We start from the raw sequence: 23,186 nt of genomic DNA on the forward strand, positions 1-23,186 counted from the left end.
TTCAAAGATATCAGAAATTCTATTATGTTTATCCTCTTGGAGATGTATCTCCAAACTGGATTTGTTGTTCTCTAGCTGTTATATAGCTGTCTATTTTGGGATCTCCCTCATGCATACTTCTGGGTATTCACTATACCTCTCTTAAATACTCTCTCCAGCTTTCTAAATACCATGGGATTCTTCTTTTTTGGCTTACTCCTTTGTTTTGATAAAGAACCTCCCTCCATATTTCTAAGAAAAGGCACATGGGAAGTAAAGTTTTAATATCTCCTTTGTCTGAAAAATGCCTTTATTCTACTCTCTCATTTGATTTATTCGGTTAAGTGTGGATTTCCAGCTTGGAAATTTCTGCAGTTTTAAAGGTTGTTGTTCTATGAGAACATTTATGTATTTAGCCCTCTTTCTCAAAATATTCTTGACAAACCTGGTTGTAGGCCTACCTAGAAATTCATATCTTATAATCCTGAAGCTCATGTCCTTCAATTCTGGGAGATTTTACTTTAATAGTAGTAATCATAATAGTAATAATGATTACAAATTATTTCTGCATTCCATTTAGTTCCCCAAATCCTATTATTCAGTTAATCAATCACCTGAGTGGAGTGCCTACTTTTCTGATCTTTACACTCATGTTTTCCATTTCTTTGTATTTTTACAGCCTTTTCTCTGGAAGACTTCTATAACTTTATCTTCTGATTATTGTTTTAGTTTTTAACTTTCTACCATATTTTAAATTTCTAATGTTTTCATTTGACTTAAAAATAGCATTCTTTTCCTGTTTCATAGATGTAAAATCTTCTCTTACCTCTGAGGAAATTAATGATAATTTTTTTAACGTTTCATGTCTCCACAGCATCTGTTTTATTCTGCTTTTCATGAGAACGTGACTGTTCTATTTGACTACTTGCTCTTGGTTACAGAGTAGAGCCCGAAAGTGCTGAGTAACATCTCTGTGCTTGCAGCTGTGGTTTATGGACTGTGATCTGAACAGCAGAGTAATATGGCTGGGTTGTTTTCTTGGGGCAATTTTGATACCAATATGTTTAGGTCTCTTTCCTTGAGCAGCCTAGATTCCTCAGAAAAGAATCTTCCAATTTCCTGTCTGGTTGTCAGCACTCTGAGAGCTGGGATGGGGAAAATAGCTAAGGTTCTCAACAATGAGCATAAAACTTTTCACCTTGCTCTCCTCCCAACCCCATTTCATTATAGCACCTTTGCCTTCAACTGTGCCTAATGGTCCCTGGTCCAGAGATTCTGCATTTTATTTTTGTTCCCAGAGAATCTCAATATTCTGCCAGGATTGGAAAAAATGAGTGGAAATCTAACCACTTATTAAACAGATGTTTAAACTTTCCTTCCATTTGAAGCTTCATCTTCATTCTCACTTCCAGAGATATCTGGTGCCACAAACTAGGAAGCCTTTGGAGTTTGTACAATGTATATTGATATTCTCAGTTGTCTCCAGTTCTAGCTTAGGATTCCATTTCAGATTTTTATTTCAGTGGGGTTTTAGAAGGGAGTAGGTAAAAATGAGTATTCTATCTGCTCTTTTTAACTAGATACGTTTAAGAAAAAGTAAATCAAACTTTATTTGGAAACAATTTTTTATTTACAGAACACTTGCAAATATAGTATAAGAGTTCTCAGATACCTTTAATCTAGCTTCCCCTAATATTATCATACTAGAGGCCCGATGCACGAAGATTCGTGCAAGAATAGGCCTTCCTTCCCCTGGCTGCTGACACTGCCTTTGTTCTGGCCTGGAGCTGCCTTTCCACCTTCGCTCCGGCCAGAGCCGCATTCCACCTGTCGCCTTGTCACAACAATTTGCATATTCCCTCCTTATTGGCTGTGGGTGCTGCCATATTTGTCATGAAGTTACGGTCAATATGCATATTCCATCTTTATTAGATAGGATAATATTAAAGTGACTACAGATTTTATTTGTATTTCACAAAGTTTTCCTTAATATACTTTTTTCTTTTCCAGGATTAATCTAGGGTAAAACATTGTACTCAGACATCATATCTCATTAGTCTCTTCTAATCTGTGACAGTTTTTCAGTCTTTCCTTATTATGACACTGATACTTACAAAGAGTGCTTTTCAGGTTTTTGAAGGAATTTGGATTTATCTCTCTTTTCCCCCTCGTAATTAGACTGGAGTATGGATTTTGGCAAATAATCCTAAAAATGAAGCAGGCTTCTCACTATATCATATGAGGTGGTAAGTGGCATTAAACATAATTTATCACAGGAGATGCTAACCTTGGTCATTTTGTTAAAATGGTGTCTGCCAGATTTTTCTAGTGTAAAATTAACATAGTTTCCGTTTCTACAATACATTAATTTGAAACTAAGTCCAGCAAATACTCAAGGGGAGGTAAATTAAGTTCCATCTACTGGAGAGGGGGTATCTACATTTACTTTTTATAGAGGCATGAATGTTTTTAAACTACAGATACAGTTTATTCTATAGCTACAGAACTATTCAGCATTTCTAATTCTTCTTGCATCAATTTTGAAATTTATGTCTTTCTTGGAAGTTTTTCATTTCATCTAAGCTTTACAATTGATTGATTTATTATTATCAATACTGCTTATGTAACTTTAAAATTTGTATAGATCTACATTAGGTCCCTTTAGTTATTCCTCTAATACAGTGGTTCTCAACCTTCCTAATGCTGCGACCCATTAATACAGTTCCTCATGTTGTGGTGACCCCCAAGCATAAAATTATTTTCGTTGCCACTTCATAACTGTAATTTTGCTACTGTTATGAATCATAATGTAAATATCTGATATGCAGGATGTATTTTCATTGTTCGTGACCCACAGGTTGAGAACCGCTGCTCTCATAGTATTAATAACATCCCTATTTCTTCACCAATCTTGTCAAAGATTTGTGAATTTTATGTGTTTTAAAAAACAAAGTATTTTGAAACTTTCCAATCTATGTCATGAATATCTTTCATAACCGTTATTTCTTTGTATTTCCTGTGGATTATTCTACACCTTCTATTCTAATTTCCTCAATAAATTGGAAGTGTTAGCCCATTATTTTCCAGGCTTTTCTATTTTCTAATACAGGTACTTAAGGCTATGATTTTCTCTGAAGTACCCCTTTAGATGCTTCTCACAAGTTTTTTTTTAATTCTTTATTGATTAAAGTATTACATATAGTATTACAAATGTCTCCTTTTCCCCCCATTGACCTCTCCCAGGCCACCTCCATCCCCCAGCACATGTCCTCACCACCCTAGTGTGTGTCCATTGGTTATGCTTATATGCATGCATACAAGTCCTTCCCTGCCTCCCTTCTGAGGTTTGATGGTCTGTTAGATGCTACTATGTCTCTGGATATAATTTTGTTCATCAGTTTATGTTGTTCATTATATTCCACAAATGAGTGAGATCATGTGATATTTTTCTTTCTCTGACTGGCTTATTTCACTTAGCATAATGTTCTCCATGTCCATCCATGCTATTGCAAATGGTAAGAGTTCTTTCTTTTTTACAGCAGTGTAGTAGTCCATTGTGTAGATGTACCACCGTTTTTTAATCCACTCATGTGCTGATGGGCACTTAGGCTATTTCCAAATATTAGCTTTTATAAATTGTGCTGCTATGAACACAGGGGTGCATATGTCCTTTCTGATCGGTGTTTCTGATTTCGTGGAATATATTCCTAGAAGTGGGATTACCGGGTCAAATGGGAGTTCCATTTTTAATTTTTTGAGAACACTCGATACTGTTTTCCATAATGGCTGCACCAGTCTGCCTTCCCACCAGCAGTGCACAAGTGTTCCTTTTTCTCCGCATTCTCACCAGCACTTGTTTGTTGATTTGATAATGATAGCAATTCTGACAGGTGTGAGATGGTACCTCATTTTCGTTTTGATTTGCATCTCTTGGATGATTAGTGACTTTGAGCACGTTTTCATGTCTCTTGGCCTTCTGTATGTCCGCTTTTGAAAAGTGTCTATTTAAGTCCTTTGCCCACTTTTTGATTAGATTGTTTTTCTTCTTTTTGTTAAGATGTATTAGTTCCCTATAAATTTTGGAGATTAGGCCCTTATCAGAGATAACATTGGCAAATATGTTCTCCAATGCAGTGGGCTTTCTTGTTGTGTTGATGGTTTCTTTTGCTGTGGAGAAGCTTTTTATTTTGATGTAGTTCCATTTGTTTATTTTCTTAGTTTTCATTGCCCTTAGAGCTGTATCAGTAAGGATAATGCTATGACATATTTCTGATATTTTGCTGTCTATGAATCCTTCTAAGATTTTTATGGTTTCCTGATTTATGTTTTAGTCCTTTATCCATTTGGAGCTTATTTTTGTGTATGGTGTCAGTTGGTAGTCTAGTTTCATTTTTTTGCATGTATCTGTTCAATTTTCCCGACACCATTTATTAAAGAGACTGTCTTGACTCCATTGTATGCTCTTGCTTCCTTGTCCAATATTAATTGAGCATAATGGCTTGGGTCAATTTCTGGGTTCTCTGTTCTGTTCCATTGGTCTATATGTCTATTCTTGTGCCAGTACCAGGCAGTTTTGAGAACAGTGGCTTTGTAATATAGCTTGATATCTGGTATTGTGATCCGTCCAACTTTGTTCTTCTTTCTCAAGATTGCTGTGGCTATTTGGGGTATTTTTTATTTCATATGAATTTTTGGAGAGTTTGTTCTAGGTCTGTGAAATATGCTGTTGGTATTTTAATGGGGATTACATTAAATCTATAGATTGCTTTGGGTAGTATGGACATTTTAATGATGTTAATTTTACCAATCCATGAACACAGTATAATCTTCCATTCGTTTATATCTTCCTCTATCTCTTTGTTCAATGTCCTGTGGTTTTTGGACTACAGGTCTTTTACCTCCTTAGTTAAGTTTATTCCTAGGTGTCTTAATTTTTTTGGTGCATTGTTAAATGGGATTATGTTGTTTGTTTCTGTGAGTTCATTATTGGTGTACAAAAAAAGCCATAGATTTATTTTGTATCCTGATACATTGCAAAATTTATTTATTAAATCTAGTCGTTTTTTTATGGAGTCTTTAGGATTTTCTACGTACAATATCATGTCATCTGCGAATAAGGACAGTTTAAATTCTTTTCCAATTTGAATGTCTTTTATTTCTTCTCATCTGATGGCTATGGCTAGCACTTCCAGTACTGTGTTGAACAGGAGTAGTGAGAGTGGGCATCCCTGTCTTGTTCCTGTTCATAGGGAAAATGGTTTTAGTTTTGCCTAATGAATATGAGGTTGGCTGTAGGTTTGTCATATAAATCTTTTATTATGTTGAGGTATTATTCGTCTATTCCCACTTTGCTGAGAGTTTTTATGAAGAAAGGGTGTTAGATGTTGTCAAATGGTTTTCTGCATCCATTGATATGATTATGTGATTCTTGTCTTTCAATTTATGTGATGTATTACGTTTATTGATTTGGGAATATCATACCATCCTTGCATCCCTGGAATAAATCCCACTTGGTCATGGTGTATGATCTTTCTAATGTAATGCTGGATCTGATTTGCTAGGATTTTATTAAGGGTTTTAGCATCTATGTTCATCAGAGATATTGGCCTGTAATTCTCCTTCTTTGTAGCATCTTTATCTGGTTTTGGGATTAGGGTAATGCTGGCTTCATAGAATGAGCTTGGAAGTGTTCCCTTCTCTTGAACTTTTTGGAATAGTCTGAGGAGGATAAGTTTTAGTTCCTCTTTGAATGTTTGGTAGAACTCCCCTGTAAAGCCGTCTGGCCTAGTGCTTTTGTTTGCTTAAAGTTTTTTGATTACTGATTCATTTTCCTCTGTAGTTACTGGCCTATTAAGGTTTTTTTTATTCTTCCTGATTGAGTTTTGGAAGGTCGTATTTTTCTAGAAATATGTCTATTTCTTCTAGGTTGACCAGTTTGTAGGAATAGAGTTGTTCATAGTTTTTTGTTTGTTTGATCCTTTGTATTTCTGTGAGGTCTGTTGTTATTTTGCCTCTTTCATTTCTGATTTTGTTAATTTTGTTCCTCTCTTTTGGCTTTTTCGTGAGCCTGGCTAGAGGTTCATCAATCTTGTTTAGCCTGTCAAAGAACCAGCTCTTGGTTTGATTGATCTTTTGTATTTTTTTTTGTCTCTATGTCATTTATTTCCCCTCTGATCTTTATTATTTCCTTCCTTCCTGCTCATTCTGGGCTTTTCTTGTTGCTGTCTTTCTAATTCTTTACGTTGTAGAGTTAGATAATTTATTACCAGTTTTTCTTCTTTTTGGAGGTAGTCCTGTAATGCTATGAACTTCCCTCTCAGGACTGGTTTCACTGTGTCCCATAGGTTTTGCATTGTTTTGTTTTCATTATCATTTGTTTCCAGGATGTTTTTTTTTCTTCTTTGATCTCTTTAGAAACCTAATCATTGTTTAATAATAACATGCTACTTAGCATACATGTGTTTGAATTTTTTGATTGTTTTTATTGTAGTTTATTTCTAATATTATGCCATTGTGATCTGAGCAGAGGCTTGATCAAATTTTAATCTTAATGATTTTGAAGAGACTTTGCCTGTTTCCAAACATGTGGTCTATCTTTGAAAATGTCCCATATGCACTTGAGAAGAATGTACATTCTGTAGCTTTGGGGTGAAATGTTCTGGGGATGTTGATTAAGTCCATGTGATCTAGTGAGTCATTTAGGATTGCTGTTTCTTTGCTGATTTTTTTGTCTAGAGTATCCAGTGATGTTAATGGGGTATTAAAATCCACTACTATGACTGTATTGCTATTGATCTCTCCCTTGATATCTTCCATCAGTTTTTTTTATATATTTGGGTGCTCCTGCATTTGGGTGCATAAATGTTTACCAGAGTTATATCCTCTTGTTGTATCGATCCCTTTAGTATTATCAAGTGGCCTTCCTTATCTCTTGTTATGACCTTCACTTTGAGGTCTATTTTATCAGATGTAAGTGTTGTTACCTCACCTTTATTTCATTTCCATTTGCCTGGGAAATATTTTTCCATCCCTCCATTTTCAGTCTGTGTGAGTCCCTTGTTATGAGGTGGGTCTCTTGTAAACAGCATATATATGGTTCATGTTTTCTTATCCATTCGGCCACTCTATGTCTTTTGATTGGTGCATTTAGTCCATTTACTTTTAAGGTTATTATTATTATTTTTTAAAATATATATTTTATTGATTTTTTACAGAAAGGAAGGAAGAGGGATAGAGAGTTAGAAATATCAATGAGAGAGAAACATTGATCAGCTGCCTCCTGCACACCCCCAACTGGGGATGTGCCCGCAACCAAGGTACATGCCCTTGACCAGAATCGAACCTGGGACCCTTCAGTCCGCAGGCCGACGCTCTATCCACTGAGACAAACCGATCAGGGCTTAAGGTTATTATTGATAGGTACTTGTTTGTAGTCATTTTTATTCTTTATGCCTGTGTTCCTTCTTCCCTTTCTATACTTCTTTTTGCACCAGTCCCTTTAGCACTTCTTGCATTGCTGGCTTGGTAGTGATAAATTCCCTTGGCCTTTTATTGTCTGCGAAACTCCTGATTTCCCCTTCAATTTTCAATGACAGCCTTAATGGATAATTCTGAGATTCAGTCCCTTGCTTTGCATCACTTTCTATACTTCATTCCATTCCCTTCTGCCCTGATGTGTTTCTGTTGAGAAATCATTTGATAATTTAATGGGAGATCCTTTGTAGGTAACTCTTTGTCTCTCTCTTGCAGCCTTTAAGATTCTTTGTTGTTAATATTTTCCATTGTAATTACGATATGTCTTGGTGTGGGTCTTTTGGGGTTCATCTTGTTTGGTACTCTGTACTTGTGTGACTTTTTTCTTTCCCATATCAGTGAAGTTTTCTATCATTATTTCTTCAAATAGATTTTCTAATCCTTGCTCCACTTCTTGTCCTTCTGGCACCCCTGTTATATGTATGTTACTTCATTTCATGTTGTCCCAAAGCTCCCTTAGGCTCTCCTACTATTTTTTAATTTTTTTCTCCAATTGCTGTTTAGATTGGGTGTGTTTTGCTGCCCTATCTTCTAACTCACTAATTCGGTCTCCGCTTATTTCAGTCTACTGTTGAAACTTTCCATTGTGTTTTTTATTGTAGCTGTATCATTTTTATTTCCTCTTGATTCTTAGATATGTTGATTGTCTCATCCATCTGGTTTATGAACTGTATGACCCTTACTCTGAATTCTTTTTCTGATATATTGCATGCTTCTGTTTCATTTAGTTCCTTTTCTGGGGATTGTACCTTTTCTTTCCTTGGGGGGTTGTTTCTTTGTCTCCCCATTTTAGCTGTCTCTTTCTTGCCCTGGGCATCCTGCTTGGGGTTTCAGAGGCTGAAGTACAGAGGCTAGTTCTTCCTTGAGTCTCATGCCTTTATTGTCTTTGCTCTGAGTTGTATCTCCTTCTCCCATGGATCTGGTCCCTCAGTTGTCTGCTTCAGATGTTCAGGGTGGTGGGAGCGCATGCACAGTCCCTTTGCTGTGTGACTCCTTGTGAGGACCCAGAGCCCTCTGGCATTCAATTCACTGTGTGGCCCTAGAACCTGTGCCAGGGTGGCACCCTAGGTCCCTCGGGCGGCACACTTCCAACACTGTCCTGTGGCCCCTGGCTGGGCAAACTAGCTTGCTCCAGGTTACCCCGGCAGCACTGTCCTTCGGCCTGGAGTGAGGTGTGTGCTGGGTTGCTCCAGGTAGCCCCTGCAGGACTGTTGCAGGGGCTGGAGAGAAGTGGGTGCGGGTTGCTTTGGGTCACACAGTCAGAGGTCTCCTGAAGTCTGAGTGGGGTATGTGCTGGGTTACTCCAGGTTTCCCCAGCAGCAAGACCCTGGGCTCAGGGTGGAGTGGACACAGGTTGGTCTGGATCACACAGTCCTCACTTTTTTTGCAGCCCACAGTCAGATGTACACTGGGTTACTCCAGTTTGCCCCTTCTCAGTGTGGAGCGGCGGCGGGTTGCAGTGGGTCACTCAGTCAGTGCTCTCCTGTTGCCTAGAGTGAGGTCCGCATTGGGTTGCTCTGGATGGCCCCAGAAGGACCATCTGGGGGCCGGGGTGGAGCAGGCATGGGTTGCTCTTGGTCACACAGTCAGAGCTACCCTAGGGCCTTGAGTGAGGTGTGCACTGGGTTGCTCTGGGTCACTCCTCCCGGGCCTGGGTGAGGCAGGTGTGGGTTGCTTCGGGTCACCCCAGCAGGGCTGTCCAGGGGAATGGGGTGGAGTGGGCACCAGTTACTCTGGGTATCACAGTTCCCGATCTCCTGTGGCCCAGAGTGAGGCATGCTCTGGGTTGCTGTGGGTCGCCCCAGCAGCAGGTCCCAGAGCTCAGTGTGGAGCAAGTGCTGGGTGGCGCTGAGTAAGGGTAGAAGCACAATTCTGGGGTCCAGGGTGGAGGTGGGGCACAGGGTTTCCCCTGGCTTGCACTCACTGTGGGGTATTGGAGCCGGATCCTAGGACGCTGGGTCCCAGCGGGCTGGTGGCGGAGGCCTGGTGCAGGAGCTCACTCTGGTGGTGCATGCTCCCTGCAGACATCTGGGAGCCTGCCAGGAGGTACTGCGCCCCTCACTGCTGGGGCATGATGGTGGTTCCACCTGGGTTATGGCTGGCAAACGGCATTCTCTAGGAGTTCTCTACCCTTCCTTATTGAAAATTGTCTCCTCAGTAGTGTCTAATTTGTTAATTCAGGGTGGATGTTCTCCAATTTAGTTGTTTTTCTGGCCTAGCCTTAGGAGGAGGTACATGACACTGCTGCCTATTTGGCCTTCATTTTCTGAGCTACATGTTTTAAATAACTATTTTGTTAATGATGTAATTATTTTTTCTTTGTGTTTAGCTTTAAAAATTTTTTGTACATAGTGAAATGCACAAACCTTAAGTGTATGACTCAATGGATTATATACGCTATACAGATTATATACACCTCAGGAACTTTCCTAATGCTTCTCCCCATCACAAATAACTACTATTGTGATCTATATCACCATATATTATTTTGTCTGTTCTTAAAGGTCATAAACATTGAATCACAGTGTTTTTGAGATTCATCCATATTGTACAATGTATCATTAGTTCGTATTTTTATTTTGGTGTAGTGTTCCTTGTATGAATATACCATAACTTATTCATCCATTCCACTATTAATAGTATTTGGAATGTTTCCATTTGGGATTATGATGAATAAAGCACTTTTTATCATTCCATTATACATCATTTAGTAGATGTAAGCATTCACTTCTGTTGAGTGTACAGGCACACCTCATTTTATTGGGCTTCACTTTATTGCGCTTCATAGATACTGCATTTTCATGAACATTGAGGCAAGACCCTCCCTCAGCAAAAACAATTAATGTTCACTGAAGGCTCAGCTGATGGTTAATATTTTTTAGCAGTAAAGTATTTTTTTAATTAAGATATGTACATTGTTTTTAGACATAATGCTATTATATACTTAATAGACTATAATATAGCATAAATATAACTTTTATGTGCACTAGAAAACCAAAAAATGTGTGACTCACTATTGCAATATTTGCTTTGTTGTCATAGTCTGAAACTGAATTTGTGACATCTGCAACGTATACCTGTACACATAATTGTCGAAATGGGAGGTATCAGAATATACGTGTGTTGAGCCAATTAGTAGATACTGCCACACACTTAAAAAAATGGGTAGGCAAATTTACACTTCCTCCAAGAATGTAGGAGAGGTCCAGTTGCTCCACAACATCATCATCCACATTAAGTATTGTCAGTCCCTTGAATCAAACTCATACCCAGAGAAGATTTATACTGGTATCTAACTTTGGCTTTAATTCACACTTCCTGGAAGAATAATGATATGAGCACCTTTTCACATGCTTATTGACCATTTTTACATATTCTTTTGTATGTTGCTCCTACTTTACGTTTTTTTTTATGAAGAGTAAAGCCCTTTGGGGTTCTCAAATGAAAGCCCTTGATTTACTAAAGCCCTTCTACCTTAGCTTCCAACTTTATTTCCCCCAAAGTGTCTGGTCAGCTCTTTAGCTTCCCAAATGTTTTTTTTTGTTGTTGATGGATTTTAAGAGCCTTCCCTCTGCATCTGCTACTTTAGATTTGGCCTCTAACTTGTGGGGTGGGCGGGTATCTGAACAGTGACTTGTGTTGTTCTAGAATTTGTTCTGAAAGTCTGCCTCTTGGTAGGCCTAAACTTCTGCCTCATCAACTTTATAAAACTGATGTTTTCTACTTAAATTTTAATCCTACATTGGGGCCAAATAAAAGATGCTTTTTAAAGCCTGATTGTAAAGTTCACCTTGAACATTTCCATTTTTCCAGTATCGAAGTTCCTCTAATCCTATCTGCATTTGTTGCTCTATAATGCTTTCATAAAGCTGTTTTATATACATGGTACAGCTTTTATTGGTTTGTGTGTGTGTGTGTGTGTGTGTGTGTGTGTGTGTGTGTAAGGATTAGTCTTACATAAGTTATATTGTGATGGCTAGAATAATAAGTTCTGTTTGTTAAGTTTTAAATTCCAATATTATATCTTTCATTTCTAGAAATTAACTTTGGTCTTCTTTAAAATTTAGCTGGTTATGTTTTCACAGCCTCTGTCTTCTTCCTTACTTACAAAGATATACTTATAAATTAAAGATATTTTCCCCTTTAAAGAAGTTCTACAAATATAATTTTTATTTGCTATATAATGATACATTTGTTCCTTTTATCATTCAACATATTTTACTCTCCTCTCATATGATACTTTATTGTGGATAGGCACAATGATATCATTACACAAAGGATTCAGTAAAAATATGTAGTAGTATGGTAAAACAACTTGCACTGAAACTTGTAAAACACAGATATGAATGTATCTATGGAATATAATGACCTTCAACCACATCTGTGTGAAGTAATGTATACAATTATAAAGCTGATAAACCAAAGGAAGTCCGAACGTACTTAAATATTCTGCTTTCCATAAATATAGTGTTAATAGAATGAATATTTGTTACTTGACATTTTGGTAAAATGTGTTTATTTTTGTTTACTCACTATTACTTAGAACAGGATCACACTGAAAATGATCAATTATTTGTTGTTTGTCCCAGATACAAGGTTATATAAATTCTGTCAGTCACTAAAATTTCATGCCTCAGACACGTTTGATTTCATATCCTGTTTCCAGTCACTATGTTCAGACTTTTCTCCTCCAAAATGTTTGTCTTTTCTTCGCCATTTTAACTTCCATCACTTAGGCTAAGCTGCCCATTTTTTGCATGCCAAGTATTCTAGCAAGTTCCAAGGAGTATTTTTAACTTCAGACTCGTCGCATTTAAGGCTGCCAAGGTAATCTTCCATAAAAGATATTGAGCCCTTGTCACTTATGCCAGTGAAGTCTGTAGTGGCATTCTATTTCTGCTAGCAATAAACCTGAGTTTGACTATATAACTTCAAGGTTCTCATAGTCTGTTCAAGCACATAAATTCCATCTTTGTTCTATATTACTTTCCTAAGAGACATTTTCAATTTCTGTAAAATTGATATCCACCTCCCACTGTGCATTCCTCCTGTGTGTTTTCAATGCTTCAACCAGATGTGTTTTATCGTACTCATTCTGCCTCACACTAGGACAATTTATGGATCTGACATATTTCCTAGTCTATTATAAGATCCTGAGGACAGCAGCAAAGTCTCATTCATGTTTGTAATCTCTGGGGAAGCTACCATTTTGTCATGCAAATAGTAAGTATTCAATATGCAGTTCACTGAACATGCCATGCTCTCTCCACTTGGAATGGTTTCCCTCATCCTTCACTTCTGATAACCGAGCCTTCTCCTTCTCCTGCACAATGGAGTTTGAGCATCAACAACCCTACAAGCCTTCCCTGAAATGTTCCCGACCTTCCACATCTCCTCACAGTGTGTGTGGGTGGATCTACTATTGTTTGTATCTGCTCACAGAGCACCTTACATTCTATCTCTAAAAGCATTCCATAACTCAGATTTAACAACCACTTTAACTGTCCATCTTACCAGGTTGATATCCCTTTGAAGTCAGGGATTATATTTATCACAGCTCATATTCCTTATGACTAGGACTCTAGCATAGTAACTGCTATTGAGTGTACATATATAATTTATCTTCAGTGAATGAGTGATTTGTTTCCCCAATTCAAGGGAAATCTATTTAAGGGTAAGGACTATATCTTATGTTTCTTGTGTCACCCAGAGCATCTGATAAAGTGGGTACACACTAGGTTAAAACTTTCCAAACTTTCTCAGTTCATGGCTCCATTGCTGCCTGAGTAATGTTTTATGATGGCCTGTAAGCCAAAACAAATACCTAATTTTCCCGTTTATTAATTAATTGGATCATAATGTAGCAGCTATTTATGATATACAAAAATTGAAAGAAAAAGACTTTTATTTAATCCTCAACCACAGTTACTTATTCATGAATTTATCTATATCCGGCATTGCACAACTTCTTAAATCTTGGCATAAAACTGGACAATAACAATCTTATTTCCTGTTCCACAGTGACATTTGTATGGTATTTGCTCTTTATCACAACAATCCCTAGACCAAACCCTGATTCATTATGATATAAGAAAAAGCAAAATAAGACAAATTAGTATGGACAAGATAGTAGTTTACCTGGTTTCCATGAGATCTCAAGTATTCCTGTGTTGCCCTCTAATACTAAAATACCACAGCACCTCTGAGAGTTCACTGCAGCAACACAGGGCACCTTGATGCAGGTTGGAAACCACCGCCTTAGGTAATCACAGTGATCATCCATTCACTCATGGTTTAGTGTGCATGACACTATACTGGGTGTTAAAATTACAAAGTGATTAAAAAGGTAGTAATAATAACGGGATCAACAACAGCAGTGGACATCTCAGCAACACATCCTATGTTCCAGGAATTATACTAAGTAAGTTAAAACAAGTTATGCCAGATTATAAGCTTGTTAATGATACTTACAATTAAAGATTCTGTCAACTAACAGAGATATGTGTGAAAGACATAGTACATTTAAGCAAAATATAAAGAGTATTAAAAATATATACATAAGCAATAATGTTTGGTGTTTAAAGCTAACAAAATAGTTATGTGTATTTTTAGTTAATTCTCAGAATCATTTTGAGAGGCAGGCATACTCTGAGGTTTAAAGCAGTCAAGCTATTTAACTAATGTTATATGTTTTAAAAGTGGCAATATTTTTAATGTATTTTAAAGTGATTTTATAGTAATTATTCCTGAAAGAGAATGTTCAGCAATTAAATTATAACAATGGTAGATTTCTAGAATGTTAGTAACTGAGGGTATGTCTGTGGAGGTTGATATTGCCATGTACCGATAATGACAGGAACAGGGATACTTAAAGTGAAAAAAATGACAGCAGAAATTATATTCTCTACACATACATTCTTCAGTCTCCCACCTGATCCATTTTTCACTATCCTGTATAGAAATGATATACTTTTTGCTAGAGAACTTGTGATTTGATAACTTCATATAGCACTGAGTTAACATTTTTCACCTGCTTTTTCTAATCTGTCCCTTTTCATCCAAACCACATGGCTAAGAAGTAAAAAGTATCACTTTGGGAAGAGGAATCGATGCTGGGGAGGCACCATTAAATGTCTAAAATAGCCCCGTTCTGATTTGGAAAAGCCTCTCTGGAAACATGGTGCGCAGAGGCGACCATGCTCTCCCACGGGACCAGTGCCAGGCAGGGCACCACTTCACTGCGACCTGGAAGGACCGCCGGGACTCATGTAGCCACTCGGACCTCAGAGTCACCCATACCAGCTGTTCAAAGTAAAGATGCCTCTGAAGCTGGCGGATTACTTTCTATGTATTTCATTAAGAAACAATAATAATCATGTCAGTTTGGCACCCAATAAAAAATACTTTTTTATAAAGGGATCATAACACAGAACACTATTTTTGCACACCCAACTTTTGTTGAAATGTTCCATTTCAAAGCAACCAAAACTCTAAAAGAGTCAAACTGTATTGTTATAGATCAAGTCTATTTTTAAAAGATTAATCTGTCTCAATAAAACAGTGCTGATCTCACACCATTTTATAATCTATTGTGGTTTGTTCAAGACTCAGTTCCTACTTTTAAGGTGCTGATAATCTAGTGGAAGAGACACAAGCAGATCCTTTAAATATAATATGGCTGGGCAGTGATACGATATATACTGAATACCAAAAAAGAAAGAACAGGTGATTTAATCTGAGAAGCGGAATATGAATTTTCTGGATTAAAAATTGCTAAATTATTAAATAAGAGTGGGTTTTTCAAGTTAGGAAAGACATGTCATCCTAGGCTGAAGGAACAGTATGACTAAAAGTCCAACAACCTGAAACAGCATGGTATTGTGCCCGCAGTGTGGTACTAAAAGCATGAAATGTGAAACGGTGGCAGAAGATGAGCTGGAGTGGTGGGACCAGGCCACTGAAAGATTTATATCTCATCCTCTGAAAGATGTACAGGTCATGCTACGTAGCTTGAATGTTATCCTATTGGCTACAGGGCAGCACTGGAGAGTTTAAAGCAGGAAAACGACATTCATTTTTTTTTTTATTCTAAATTGAAAGAGGACAAAATTGGAAGCAAAGAATTCAATGTAGGAGGCCAAGGTAAGCAATAAGAACCATAATTAAGACCATGATAGCTGGTAGGAAGGAAGTGTATATGTTTAAGAATTATTTATCAAGTAAAATGGGAAGGTTTTAATGATTAAAAAGGTATGAGAATGGGGATGAGAGAGAGAGAGAGTCTAGGAGAAATTCTAGTTCTCTGGACTGGATAACTTGGCAGACGATGTCTCATCTAATGAAATGAGAAATTTAACAGAAGGACAAAGTCTCAAGAGATGAAAAGGTAAGTTGATGTACTATTTGCTCTCTTGTCCCTAGATAGAATACTTTTGGTAATTAAAATGTAATTATGATTTTTCCTATAATTAACTAGGTTACTATAAAAATTTCATAAATACAAATTTAAAACAAACCAATGAATCAAAACTAAATAAGTCAATAAAGAAAAATTATTTCAGTGTTGTGAAACTATCTGGCCTGCTAAGCTAAAATAGAAATGCTATTTCCTTTATAAAAAGAAGGGCCAGGTAGCAATACTAAATTTCTTAAAGAAAATATAACCACTTATTGTAATGTCTGTGGCTTTGGGGGAAAACATAACCCCAAATTACAGTGGCTGTGGTTATAAACTATTATGAAGAACATTCAACGTCAGAAATAGTTTGTCTTGTATGCACTGGCGTCCTTTTACAGGACTTTTCTAGAACAGCAAAATTAATTACTCTCTTCTTTTTGTCCATGTTGGTGTCAATAACAAGTGTACTTTCCTTTCTTTAACAAAGATTTTCAAGGCACACAGAATTAATCTAATATGATAATCATGTAAGTCAGAATCAAACATTCTACTTGATATCTCAGAAAAAACATAAAAATCTATAATCAACACTATGACTTAGTCTTACTTTATGACCAAAGCTAGACAAAATCATCTTTCAAATAAATTCGAAGCTATATGTGACACATTCTTAAGTATTGCATTTTCCATCATAGTTTAATGTTTATCTCATCAGTTAAGGACACTATCAACATAGAAAGGCTGTTTTATTTTCCTTACTTTCTCAGGAGTAATTTTACTTGCTTAAGTTTACATTGATTGCTTTTTGCTTTGCCATATTCTATCCTTTCCTAATTTCTAGTGTGACTTGGTGGCTTAAGATGCAAGTTGCTACTAATTACAAGGTTTACTTCCAGAATTCTTTTTATTAAAGAAACATCTGAGTGCGGTTCATATAGATTTGCGGTGGAGTGCGGGAAACGTGTAAACTCGGGCCGATTGTAACTGCGTATTACCAAATATTTGTTTGTAATCCACCCTTTTGGTGGATGGAACAAAACCAAAAGACAGAGCCATCTTATATTTTGGCGGGAAATTCACCCTTGGTGGCTTAAGATGCAAGTTGCTACTAATTACAAGGTTTACTTCCAGAATTCTTTTTATTAAAGAAACATCTGAGTGCTGTGAAGTGACTTAAATCTTAGAATTCAAAAACAAGAGCTTCCAGGCTTTTCTAAATCAGCCCCTTCATTCAGTCTGCAGCAGTTTGTCGTTTCCTGGACAGTAGTAGCTCTTCAGGCTGTATGGCTCCCAACTAGCTGTCCAAGAACTAGAGGTCATGATGAATATTGGCCTCTGTAACTAGACAGGAGGTGGGCAGAAGGTGGCAGAAGCTACTGTTTACGCTGATGACACTGAGCCTCCTAGAAAAGGCGCATGAAGCCCTGGCCTCTCAATCTTGGACAACAGTGTGATACAGAAAGCACCAATAACATTAATACTTTCACAGTTTCATCTGAAATACTACACCTGTTAGTGTGAGAGACTATTTCCACTATTATACAGTTAATCTCAAATGGCCATATTTTTTCTAGATAGAAGATGGCCACATTCCATAAAAAAATTTCATGTAGAGGTCTGTCCAGAAATTATTTTTCTTTTTATTTGTCTTTACATACCATTTTCTCAATCCCAAATTTTAATCTCCAGCCCTAACAAATCACCTGAACTCCAGAACCATATTTTTAACTGCCTACTCAACATTTCCTCATTCTAGGATTAATAGGGACCTCTAATTTAATATGAACAAATTGGACTTTTTTGTGCCCAAGAAACTCGACCCTTCTTCACCATAGTAAATGAAGTCACCTTTTGAAATCACCACCTATCCAATAACTTATTCTGGTAGGCATTTGTTTTTAAAAAACAGCTTTATGAAAATATTATTTGCATGTAATAAAATTCATCACTATGAAATAGATATTTTGATAAGCTTTGTCAAAAATCACCAAAACAATTATAATTAAAAAGTTTCCATCACCTTCAAAGTTTCCCCCACCCTTCCCAGGCAACAACTGATTTCTTTCCCCTCAAATTAGTTTTGCCTTCTCCAGAATTTCATATAAACAGAATCATGTAGCATGCAAATTTTTTTGAGTCTGGCTTCTTTCCTAACTTCCTTATCTAAACAAGTCCCCTATCACCCATTCTCAGCTAAACACATAATCCTGATTTTTTTCTTCACAACCTATATCACTATACGGTATTACCTTATTTATTAGTGGGTTTTTTACCTGAATATAAGCTCCACGAGTGCCTAGGGACCTTGTCTATCTTGTTAGATGCTATACACCAAAATCTTCCAACAGTTGTCAACAGTGCCAACACATGGTAGATGCTTAATAAATATTACTCAGTGAATAAAGAAATTAAAATAACCCGTTCAAGTTTTTCCTATTGAAATTATACATTAAAGGATCAATAAGCTGAATTCATACTTTATTCTAAGATGAGAACACTGGGAGGGAGAATAGTGTAGTGGCGAGATGCAAGGCCTCTGGAGTAAGGCTGCCTGATTTTGGATCCAAACTGTTGCCTTTTCCAAAGTTATTATAGCCTCGAGCAAGTTACATAATCTTCCTAAGCTTTAATTTCCGATCCTGTAAAAATAGTTTCTGCCTCATAAGGTGATTGTGAGGATTAAATGAGATCAAACATGTAAAACAATTAGAAAGTGCCTGGTACTTAGAAATAAATTCATGAGAGCCAACATTGTTACAATTATTGTCAACCCTACCACCACCAGCACCAGCACTACAGCTACAATTTTCTTAGTATTTTTCTATAGCCAAAACTGAAGAACAAATTCCATAAAAATAGCTTTGTAGCAAACAGCCTGAAATATTTGTCTAGAATAAAGCCAAGTAAATGAAACCTGAACATGAAGAACTATTGTTACTTTCTTTATTGATATAAGTGATGATAACATTCTGTCAATTTTTGTAATGTCTAATATTCCAGGTATTTTCCTGAAAGGAGTAACAAGGATGTGAACAATGAGACTGACAGTTAAAATCCTCAAGGGTATGAACAAGTTCAAGAGGCAGGATTTCAGAATCCCATCACTAGTAGTCCCTGGGTAAAGTATATTTACAGATTTTATCTCTGATCCTGCAATTTAGTTAATTGGCATTATTTAATTAATGTGATTTTTACAAAGCAATTTGTAATACTTTATTCCTTTTTTAAATTTGCTTTTCTAGGGAATTAATGCAATCAATGGATGAAGTGATGTCTATAAATGTCCATAAATTGGTGATTCCCTAAAAAGTCAATATTAAAATGTTAATGCAGTGGTTCCCATACTTGGGAGTTGATATGAATTTTCTTCCTATCAAAGGTGTTCCTCTAGAAAAAAATCATATATAGACAAAATCTAAGAATATACATATTGTGATTTGTTCTATAATAAGCATACTCTTTATGATAATCAACCTAACTTCTCACCTACCTATTTATTATAACTTTAAATTTTTTAAACTATATTTTTATTGATTTCAGAGAGGAAGGGAGAGGGAGAGAGAGATAGAAACATCAATGATGAGAGTCATTGATTGCCTGCTTCCTGCATGCCCCACACTGGGGATTGAGCCCACAACCTGAGTATGTGCCCTTGACTGGAACCAATCCTGGGACCCTTCAGTCCACAGGCCGACACTCTATACACTGAGCCAAACAAGCTAGGGCTAACATTACATTTTTAATGTAGTTGCAATGACTAAACATAAATTTGGATTGTGGTTTTTTTAAAAGTAGAGTAAAAAGGAAAGGTTAAAAGTATAAGAAGATAAAAAATACAGTCATATTAAGAATTATTTGTTTACCAAAGGCAAAATTATTATTAATACTGATATGTCCACTAAGTTGATTTCAAGTAAGATAAAATAATAGTAGGAATACTACATTTTGAGAAAAATAAGAAAAAATATTCACAAAGAATTAATTTTACTAACCTGACTAATTTTTCTTTGTTCTTGTATAGCTTTTTGAATTGCCTGAGATACTTCTTCTTGATCTTTTGCATGCTCAGTCTTCCATAATTCCCTTTCCTCAGCATGGACTTTTTCCAAAGTTTTCCTTTCTTCTTCTATGGCTTTTAAAACTGCATCCTTCATTGCTTCTTTCTCAAGCTTCAAAACAAACAATGACCAAAACAAAAAGAATTGAAAGGATGACTGCACAATAATTCTTTGAATAAGACAGACTTGGATTAACCTAAAAAACACTCAACTTCATTTTGATTCCACATGGTTTAGTTCTGACACTGTTGTTTTTATGCATATTTAATAATTTCTGAAAAATAAAACCAATTATTTTTGTACAAATAATAAACTTATTTCCTTGGCATTTCTAAATGCCAAAGAAACCAAGCCTTAGCTTAAAGGGCAGTGGTTAAACTATTTAGTCTTAGGATCTTTTTACATTCTTAAAATTTATTAAAGACTTCAAAGAGCTTTTATTTATGTTGGTTATACATATTAAGATTTACCACATTAGAAATTTAAACCAAGACAAAATTAAAATATGTATTGATTAATTAATTTAAAACTAATGACTATATTTTATAAAAAATAACTATATTTTCTAAAATTAAAAAGTGAAAGGAATGTATGTAAACCTCCTTAATATCTGACTTAATAGAAGGTATCTAGATTCTAATATCTTCTTCTGTATGGATCTGTAATGATATTATTTGGTTGAAGTATATTAAAAAGAAGAAACCCAATCTCACACACATAGGTAGTAGAGAAGGGAGAAATATTTAGTAGCCAGGTCAGATCACTGTAGATATTCTCGATGATTCCACAATTAAGTAGTAGTTCTTAAAAGTTAGTTGCAGCAAAGAAAATCAAATCATGTCAAATTTTTGTACTCTTACATTACAATCCTTTCTAGAACTTTGAATGAATCCGTTATCTATGCATGATTTTAAAGATACTTTTTACTTGGGAAACATTGAATGAATGAGTTATGCATCTCCTCCAGATGTTGACAAATTTCATTAAATCATACCTAAAAAGTCACATTTGTTAATCCCACTGTCAATTTCATCAGCAAAGTTTTAGGTATTAGAAAGCAGATAGAAATTTTCCAAAATTCTAATATTTGCTCCAAAGCTTGAATTTTATCATTAGCAATAAAAATTCTTAGTTTTTTTCTTAATGTGCTGGGCTCACTCCACCTTTTCAGAGTAAATGTCTGCCAAAAATCAATGCAACTGTAACACTAGTTACTCAGTAAAATGCAGTCCACCCTCCAACAATGCCTACACTTCAGCTGCAACACAAACAACTACACAAGAATTTTCCTCAAGAAAACCATCCTACTTTTATGCAGTCAAGTCCAGGGACTTCCTACCCTAGTCCCTGTTGCTTCCAGTTCATGACCATTTTGACAAAAGTTATGGAAGTTGACGGTTACCATTTTCTGAACTTCTATTTTACTCCACTATTCTTCTCTTAAACAACTCTTACTATGCTCACCAGTATCTTCCATGTTGTTTAATCCAAATGATATTTTTTAATCCTTATTTTTGTTGACTTCAAAGCAACATTTTACACAGTTGCTTATTTCTATTTTCTTGAAGCCCTCTCTTTTCTTGGTTTGCACGACAGCATGAAGTTTATATTTCCCCTATTAATCTGGCTGAGTCTTTTTAGTTTTTTGTAACTTCTTCCTTTCTCTGGATTTTAAATGTTGTTGTTCTTTTAGGGCTCAGACCTTAGACCATCTTTATGTTACACTCTCCTGAGAAGTGATTATATATGACAGTAATTTCCATGGCTACCATTACCATCTATCTACTGAAAAACAAAACCATTATTAGTATCTTTAGGTCACTCCTTTCTCCTGAGTTATAAATGACAGGTGGATTTAGTCATCTACTTGACTTTGTCATCTGAATATATCACAGGCACTTTAAACTCCATACCAAAGAAATAGCATTATTTTCCATGTTGCTGTTGAATCAATATTCAGAGAATTTACAGCTTGCTCACCTCTTATATCATCCAGACAAAACATGTAAGTTGATTCCACCTTCTACTTCTAGAATTTTCCTTTCTAAGCTACTACTACTACTCTATTTCTGCCATTCACTATATCTACCCAGACTTCTGATGCACTCAATTATTTCTCTGCTTCTAGCCTTTGTCTCCAATTTCCCAAAAGTTAATGTCAATTACCATTATGTCACACCAATATTAAAAAATGTCCATGTGTCTACTCTTATCTATGGAATAAAATTCAAACTTAAAATTCCAAATGCAAGCCTTCCTTCAACTCATTTCAAAGTGATTTATTTGTTAAAAACTCCTATGACATGGAAATACTGTCTATACACTCATAATAATTTAATGCATTACTCCTTGTCTTATTGGTAAATGAATAATATTTTTTTCTGTCCTGATGTAAGTTCTTTAAGAAAAAGAGAGAATCATAGTCACCCTTGAACTTCCATCTTGGCATAGTTATCCTATATAATAAAAGCCTAATATGCTAAGTGTCCGGTCGTCTATCAACCAATCAAAGCATAATATGCTAATGATATGCTAAGGCCGCTCAACTGCTTGCTATGACATGCACTGACCACCAAGGGGCAGACAGTCGACTGGTGGACCAGTTGCTATGACATGCACTGACTATCAGGGGGTAAATGCTCTGATTGGTAGGTTAGCTTGCTGCTGGGGTCCAGCCATTTGGGACTGAGCTAGACAGGGCAGACATGCCCTGGAGCCCTTCCGCGGTCCCTCCCTGCCTGGCCAAACTCCTGTGTCCCTCCCCAGCTCCGATCGTGCACCAGTGGGGTCCCTCGGCTTAGCCTGCGCCCTCTCGCAATCCGGGACCCCTTGGGGGATGTCAGAGAGCCGGTATCGGGCCAATCCCACTCAACGCAGGAGCTTCCCTCTGGTTGTCAGTGCGCTCCCACTGGGGGAGCGCTGCCCAGCCAGAAGCCGGGCTCACAGCTGGCGAGCACAGCAGCGGTGGTGGGAGCCTCTCCCACCTTCATGGCAGGGCTAAGGATGTCCAACTGCCAGCTTAGGCCCACTCCCCATGGGGAGTCAGCAGTTAGACATCCCCCAAGGGCTCCCAGACTGTGAGAGGGCGCAGGCTGGGCTGAGGGACACCCCTCCCCCCAGTGCATGAATTTCGTGCACCGGGCCTCTAGTTTACATATAAGAGACATTTGTTTAGTAAATTTAAATGCAAATCTCAAAAGTCAGTATTATATATGTAT

The 23,186-nt window shown here is 36.7% G+C and overlaps 1 protein-coding gene across 3 annotated transcripts in view; it reads right to left on the bottom strand.

Moving 5' to 3' along the window:
• CCDC91 (coiled-coil domain containing 91) overlaps window positions 1-23,186 on the bottom strand; it is a 317,390-nt gene that overhangs the window by 55,595 nt on the left and 238,609 nt on the right. For 2 of the 3 annotated variants that reach the window (XM_023752314.1, XM_006086761.3), the window contains exon 11: window positions 19,903-20,079. In XM_023752314.1, coding sequence (XP_023608082.1) covers window positions 19,903-20,079 — 177 coding nt within the window. Of the gene's footprint in view, window positions 1-19,167; window positions 19,298-19,902; window positions 20,080-23,186 lie in introns of those variants that run through there. The other variant, XM_023752315.1, reaches the window with a different exon arrangement.

This window comes from Myotis lucifugus, unplaced genomic scaffold (assembly GCF_000147115.1).
Source record: "Myotis lucifugus unplaced genomic scaffold, Myoluc2.0 scaffold_30, whole genome shotgun sequence".
Taxonomy (NCBI): domain Eukaryota; kingdom Metazoa; phylum Chordata; class Mammalia; order Chiroptera; family Vespertilionidae; genus Myotis; species Myotis lucifugus.